Source organism: Arachis stenosperma, chromosome 4 (assembly GCF_014773155.1).
Source record: "Arachis stenosperma cultivar V10309 chromosome 4, arast.V10309.gnm1.PFL2, whole genome shotgun sequence".
Taxonomy (NCBI): domain Eukaryota; kingdom Viridiplantae; phylum Streptophyta; class Magnoliopsida; order Fabales; family Fabaceae; genus Arachis; species Arachis stenosperma.
In genome coordinates, this window is record NC_080380.1 from 112,855,503 (window position 1) to 112,863,687 (window position 8,185).

The 8,185-nt window shown below is 32.9% G+C and overlaps 1 protein-coding gene across 1 annotated transcript; it reads right to left on the reverse strand.

Moving 5' to 3' along the window:
• Positions 1-504: 504 nt before the first annotated feature.
• Positions 505-5,522, reverse strand: LOC130976903 (sulfoquinovosyl transferase SQD2-like). Its single transcript, XM_057901858.1, has 11 exons — positions 4,971-5,522; positions 3,414-3,480; positions 3,187-3,257; positions 2,782-2,899; positions 2,601-2,674; positions 2,403-2,458; positions 2,238-2,321; positions 2,027-2,114; positions 1,863-1,940; positions 1,678-1,734; positions 505-1,242 (listed from the first exon to the last, which is right to left on the reverse strand). The coding sequence occupies exons 1-11, from the start codon at positions 5,297-5,299 to the stop codon at positions 747-749; spliced, it is 1,518 nt and encodes a 505-aa protein (XP_057757841.1). The 5' UTR covers positions 5,300-5,522; the 3' UTR covers positions 505-746.
• Positions 5,523-8,185: the final 2,663 nt, after the last annotated feature.

Consider the following 8,185-nt stretch of genomic DNA (forward strand, 5'->3'; position numbering starts at 1 on the left):
ACAGTATAAGTGAAGTTATTGTGGCTTTATCTTGTTTACACTGTAAACGAGAAACGTTAAGGCCCTCCTCTAACACGTGTCGCATGTACACCCGTTTTCTTTGTTCAAAAAATGTATCTTATCTCGTTTACAAAGTGTATATGAGTAAGTGTATTATTAAATTATTTACACTGTAAATGAGAAATACAATGTTATATAAAATAGTAAATTACTTACAAATTACATATTTTAATAAATAAAAAAATTAAAATATTTATTTTAAGAAATCCCTTGGAGCTGGCTTTTGGTTTCTCCGTGAGGAAGCATAACTTTTTTTTAAAATATAAATTAAACTTTTATGAATTGTTGTTCGTGTGTGTTGGAATTACTTAATAGTGTAAGCTTTTGTAATTCAATGAAATTATTCAAAATTGATTTACTTTATTATTGTGACGTTGAATGATTTCGTAGTATCAAGAAGTTTTACAGTGTTTATAAAGAATTGGTTGTTACAAAAGATGATCCTAGTCATGAACTTTATGCTAATTAATTTTAATGGCATACAAAATTTTGTTTGATGTAATATGGACATGAGGGCCCTAAGACCTATGATCTTAATCAACTTTATAATTGGACAATTTTATGTTCGCAAACTGAATGTTAACAGAATCAACGAATCACATATCTTATCTCATACAAGCCTTCTATGAAAACCATAATAGGAAGCTTGCAAGGAAACAGCCTAAAGCTTGGAAGAAGCATTTGCATCAACGATAGTTGATTGCTGGAGAGGGGAAGATGCGTTTTGTGGCCCATTGAATGGGTCTCAACAGTTGAGCTCTCTTCTTGCGCCAGAACCAAATGGCAGCGCTGTACTGCTCGTTGCGAATCTTTCGAGTAGCTGCCCTCCAATCATACTTCTCCATCTCTTGGCGTGCAGCTTTTCCCATGGTTTCCCTCAACTCTCTGTTAAGCAACAAGGGCTCCAATTTGCTCATGCAGTCTTCAAGATCGCCCGGAGTGTAGAGATAGCCAATTTTTCCCTCTTGATCTGTAGGGATTATGTCCGGAATTCCTCCGGCTCGTGCTCCCACCACAGGAATCCCCGAAGACATGGCCTCCAAAACCACAAGCCCAAGTGTCTCTGACTCCGAAGGCATAACAAAAACATCTCCGCTAGCGTATGCTTGGGAGAGTTCTTCGCCTCCCAACATTCCTGTGAATACTACAGGCATACCCTCAAACATTTTCTCCAGCTCCTCCCTGGTGATAAAGAACTCGTTACTACTGCTACTTCTCAAAACATTTTATATGCAACATTGCTTCATTTAAAATCGAGGTAAGTAATATAGAAAGACCAAATTACATTAACTTCCTTTGATTTTTGACAATATTACACAAGGCACTTTTCTATCTAGATTGTTGGGGGAGTAAGCAGAGACTTCTACTATTGTGGGGGATAGGAAAAGGAAGGTTTGTTAAAACTTTCTTTGTTTCTGAGTTGTGTTATGTGTGCACATATTGCAATGAGACCCTGTGCCAGTTCACACAGACTCTATTGTTCTTTGGAATGTGAATTCCATATGATTGGATCAATATCCCATCGAATGTAATATCAGTTAGGAATCTTTCAGTTTTGACACTCAGGATACACCTTTGAACAGAAATACCAAGTAGAGAGATATAGATTAAAGTCACCTGTAAGGCCCATCTCCAATAAAAGCAATTCGTGCTTCAGGAAGCTTATCCATGATCCTGTCAAAACATGTCATTTGTTTTTAGTGCTGTCCCAATTTATATTTTGCAAAATCAAGATCATCTGGAAAATATTAATTTGCAATTTTGTAAAACTCAAGTTAGGCATATTTACAAGATCAAGTTACCTTTTGAGAAAATCTAAACTCTTCTCAACTCCAAGCCGTCCAACATGAATTATCAAGGGTTTCTCCGGTTCACCATTGCTGTATGACAAATGTTAAATAATAAGATGAAATTCCATCGTGGTTAAAAACCGGTACATAATGTAAACATGATAAAATTGCCGAACCTCAATCTTAATCGCATTTCATGCGAGCGGTATCGAGGATGGAAGCTGTCAGAATCAACACCCTTGTTCCAAAGTCGAATCTTGTTAGCTGGACATAAACATGAGAAACAAGCCAATCAAAACTTTGTCGCATTGCCAACGGCATATCAATATATGGTTTTGCTCGGATGCTTTTATCGACAGAGCATGGACAAGGGCTTTTAATGTTAACCTGCTGTTACTCTAGCTGTTAGGAGATCCCTCGCAATGGCAACCGATGGAACTAGAGTGAGATCAGCTGCTCTATGTAGAAATTCTATATAAAACAGAAAACTTGATGTTACAATCAAATATTTGAGTCTGAAATGTGGAAACGGAAGCAAGACAGTGTACATACTTATGACCAACCACATGGGTTTCACCAGCCAGCTAAATGTATATCTCGGAATGTAACTGAAAGCAACATAAAATCAGCCACTATAACAGAGAGCAGTTCTGACATGATAATATCATAACAAACAATGGTAAGCAGGAAAGCCATGCAATCTTAAATGGTAAATATATCCAGAAAATCTGAACCTGGAACCAAACTTACACTGGTACATGTGTATGATAGGACATGACAATGGGAACAGAGAGAAGTTTTGCAATGATAAGAGCACCGAAAACCTAAGATTAATGCAATGTCCGAGTTACAAAGCATGGAATATACATTTAAAGCTAACTATCCTTTATAAACATTAACGAATGCAGAGATAAAGGAACTGCAAACCAACCATTATGCCAGGTGACGACGCATGTATTATGTCAGGCTTGAACCGGGCAACCGCTGAAATTATTCTTGGACTGAGAGCCAAGGAGAGAGGTACCTTCTGATACCATGGGCAGGGGAAACTGCATTTTGTTTATTTAATTTAATTGAGAAGTGTTATTATAAGGCAATAGTTATGGTAGCAAACTAGTAATCATAGCCAGTAAGAACATTTTCAACTAGGCAAATCCTAAATGGATAATATCACATTGTCAAACTGTATAAGTGATGATAAATAACTGTGAGAATTACATCATATGGAAATTTGAAAATAAGTACATTCACAAATTTAGAAATTACAAGCAGGGCAACTGGATGAGAAAGAGAAAAACAACTAAATAAAAGAGATTAAGAGATCAATGTTTACAACCTCCGGGATCCGATTATTTTAGCGCCATAAAATTCCTTGGGCACTCCTTCATGTGTTGTCACAACCAATACCTATATAGCCCAATGAAAAACAACTAGTTAGTTTACATTTTCGAATGAAAACTTCATGATGCAGACTCTATCATGCCCAAATTTTCTCTGAATCAGTGTGGATAAAGGGGAACACAAACATGCATACAAAGAAGCCAAGTAAGTAGGAAAAGTTACCTCGTCTCCCATTTCACGGAGATGCTTAATAAAATTCTGGAACCGATTTTTATATCCAGAGACATATCTGTGACATAGACATAGCTTGTGAATACATATTTTATTAAGAATGAACCACATTTTTGTGTACAGAGCAGATTACATAAGAGATGTTTCTTATGAATGATTCCATAGCAAAGTACCAAGTATTCAATTTCAATTTTTTATTTTATTTTATTTTATTTTATTTTTTTTTGCAAAAAGAAACTAGAAAGTGTGGTAGATAAAAATTTGCCAATTGCATTTAAAATTTTATGTCTTGTCAGACAATCATCAGTTGAACTATTTTATAATGAAATATTCCTGAGTCTGAGAAGCGGCATGTATAACAGCTAAAATTATAACCTTTCGTTTTGCAAGACTACACAACAAATAAGAAGCTAATATAATATATATCCAGAACAAATTTAGATGAACTCATCTCTCAATGCATTTGATATATAAAGCTGCAATTTCAACAAAATGCCAATCAAAGCAGATTTCTAAATGATAATATAAGCAAGCAAAGGTAAAGTAGAATCACTAATTAGAAAATATAAGTTCATATGAACCAGATGTTGAACTTGATCAGAAAATCCTGACTTTTGATACAAACCTACACTGCAACACAATCAAATCATCAAATGCCACTATTGGGTTTGGGTTTGGGTTTGCATCGTAGACCATAGTCATTGGCAATGACTAAGAGGAACAAACAATATTTTACTAAGAGGAATCATTGCCATGATAAGTTAAAAGTCTTAAGGCCGGTTATTGAGAAGGGCATAAACTTATCTACTACTTGACTAATCTGGAGTTGGTTTGCAAGTTTGATTGATTTGTAAGCAAAAAAATAAAAAATAAAAAATAAAAAATAAAAAATAAAAGAAAACAAATTTCATTGTTTAAGAAGGTTTCTTCCTGGATTACTCTTACTTTACAAAACCATAAACTAATATTAATTATTAAAATAGAAAGTATGAGGAGCCAATGAAATATTTGTACAATGGAGGTTTAGGGAGTATTAGAGATATAACCATTAGTGTTACCTTTTCCCATCAGCTAAAACTTTTGGGATGAGTGGTATCATGACATGGTATTAGAGCTCTAGATCTGAAAGGTCAAGAGTTTGATTCTTGATGAACCCCAAAATCAGTTTAAACTTTTGGGATGAGTGGTTTCACGGTCTGAGATGTTTATTATCCCTAGTACTCCCATGGTTATTCTAGATAGTATGGGTGATGTTTATTTTATAACTCAATAGCCCATTATACACATTGTACAAATAGTCCATTAGCTCTTTAGCAGGACTCTAATTAAAATGATCCTCCGCTGACTAACTGTTATAACTTTTGACTAATGATAAACTCTATCCAATAATCACAAAGTCAACACTCGACACGGCAATTTCAATAGCTATAGCAATAATCCAAAACCCAATGTTTTGTAATTCTAGAACAGAACAAGCTAAAAAGGGTTTCAATTTCAAACGATCCACATAATGAAGAAGCAATAACAGCAAAAAGGTGGGGGGCTCACGCAAAAGGAGAAGGCTCAACAAAGAGAGCAATTCGACGAGGCCTTGAATTGTTCTCAGAAGGAGGACCCTCTTCTCCTTCCTCCTCACGCAATTCTTGATCTGATATGCTCATTTTTCCAGCTCCAAGAACCACACTTTTCCTACTCTTGAATGTCCTTGGACTCTGCAGAGAGCACAATCGCGCTCCCCTGCAGAAAAGAGTAATCGGTTTCGCTCCAATTGGCTGAAAGAATTGCAATTTACCGGAATTTGAAGAAGAAGGTGGGGAGGGCGATGAACGAAAGTTGGGGGAGAGAGAGGGATTTATAGAGAGAGAAGTGGCGGCCATGGTTGTTGGAATTCAGAAAATTTGTTGTTGAAGATAGAATAGAATCAGATATGGTTCAGTGGTGGTGTAAGCGGGAAATAAGTCAAATAACTAATAAGGGGAAAGAGAGAGAATCATTCCGGGGAAATTGGAAAAGGGATATGGTATTCATAACGGTGGCGCCGTTTGGCGGTAGTGATTGGCAAAGGAGTGAAGTGTTTATGGTAATTGAAAAGGAAGGTACCTCAATTGGGAACATGACAACATGTTAATATGCGGATGTGCCTTCGTGAAATTTCATTGGATGTTAGGAATTAGGATCACTTTTGCTTAGTCGATAAAGAATTAGAGTAATGTCAGGTAATAGGCGTGTTCATGGCGTGGGTGAAACCGATTTTGATGTGATTAAAATTCGATCTTAAATGTATATTAAGTCTATTTATTAGATTCGAATTTGATCATAAATCCGATGAAATCTATATATTTTTGGGTCACGTAAAATCGGATGAAAACTGGGTTATTAATATTACATTACTTTCCTACCTTCTTGAAAGCTAGCATATAAAATTATCTAAATTTTTAATATTCTAAATCTCCAATAATTATTTGACATGATAAAATTCACTTAGAAAAATATAACAAGAACCAACCCTTCTCTAAAATTAAAGCATAAGTATAATCAATACTAATATTATCTAATAACACCAAATATTTAAATCAATACAAATAACACAATATTATACATTAGTCTAAAGTCTTATGCATTTTAAACATAAAACATTAACTTATAGTCTTATAATGATTAATAATACAAAATATTAATGTTTATAATACTTAAATTCCACAAAAATAACAATCATCCATCACTAATAACACAAAATATTAATTGTGTATGATGACTGAATCATTGGGCCGAGTTTGGGTAACCTGAGCCATGACTCGAACCCGACCCGAAATAATGATTGGGTCTGTGTTTGAGACCCTTACCCAACCCTAGACCCGGTGAAATCACACCAAATTAGGTCCTAAAGTGTTCGAGACCGGGTCAAATCTTTGGGGCGGATCTGGTCATGTACACCCTTATTAGGTCATAATTTATTTTTACTCAATATTAATTAATTTTTTATTTTAAATAATATATTTTAAATTCAATCTTAATTAATATTGATTAATTAAAAATTTATATTTTTTATTTTTAAAAAAGTAAACTATAATTTGTGGGATAAGTATTTTTTTTCTTAAATAAGAAGTGTGGTAAATTTTAACCTTTTATTTTATTATATTTACATAAATATTTAAAAAGGTAATATACTAATTAAATTAACAATTTAATTTTTTTAAACATGCTCATGGACTTTTGATTTCTAATAACATGCTATTTAGTATTTGTCATTTCGTATTATTAAAATTTAGACTGCTTACAAAACTAAATATAATATGAAATAAAATTGATTCAACATTATAAAATAATTTTTTTTGGAAAAAATAACAAAAACATTAGTTGGGTTCAATTCTATTTAATCCAATTAACATTTCTATTTATATTTTCTTTTCAGTTTTCCTCTTTCATTGAAAGTGGCAAAAATATAGTATGAAAAGGGAGTTAAATTGTACAAAGATAATTTTTTCTAAAACATGTGAACTATAAATGCTTATTAAAGTTTTTGAACTTGTATGCAACGAGATACATTAGCATTATAGTTTGAAAGACCTTTTGTTAAATATTTAAAACAACTTTAGAATATATATAATTCTAATTTTGCTAGATGAAAAAATGGTAGAGACAAAGATCAAGGCAGAATCAATAGGTTATGGTTATAATTATGGTAGAGACAAAGCAAGATTTAGTGAGAGCCACACATGCCAAGCGTGTGCAAAAGTTGGTCACACTACTTTGCAATGTTGGTGTTTGATAGGCAGTATGATTGTTCTTGAAGTAGCCAAGGCATAATTCAAAATCCAGATAGTAAAGCAGTGGTGTAGGATCCAAAATTTCATCAAGATAGTGAAGCATTACACCACATAATATCAGATTTGTCACATTTGATCAGAGGTCCTACCAAGACAATGAGCACATGAGTAAAATGGGGATGACAAAAAAAATTCGAATCTATGAACCTGCGGAAAATACTTATGATGGGAGTAAAATGGAAACCCGTAAAATTTTTACGGAGACGAGAATCCATCCTCACGAATAAACGGGAATGGGATGGGAATTGAGGTATTCACCCCATGAAAATCTGTTAAATTTTTGTTAGTGTGAAATGACTATACTATCCTTTATATATATATATATAAAAGTTAAGGTGAAACTCTAAATTCCTCTATCTTTAATTTTTTTATTTAGAAATAAATTAATAATGTTCATAATATCTAAATTTGTACTAATTAATTATTTAAATTTGTATTATTATAGAAAGAAAATACTATCATCGAACTATAATTGTCGATCAAGATTTGTTATATTACTATGTTAAAAATTTTTCTATTTCATTTTATTTTAATTTGTATGTGGAGATTTTGAGTTTATGTTATTATATTAAATGTATTTAAATTGTCTTTAATTTGATACATTTTAATTGAATGTTGTTTTTTTTATTTTTAAAATTTAATATCGACAAATATCCGTAAGAATTTGTCTTCTGCGCAGGAAAAAACAAATGAGGACCTATGATGGGGATGGAGGATAATTTCTTAAATAGGATAGAAAGTGAAGGAGGATTCCGTCTCTATGAATACACATTGTCATTCCTATTCCTATGTGAGAATAGACAAGTAACATTTTATATATTTCTAAAGTTGAAAATTCTATATTCAAATCATTTTTATTATGTTATATTTTTAAACTGCAAAAAAAGTTACATGTACATTAAATTACAAAAAAACTTTTTAAGTGTTTATAATAAG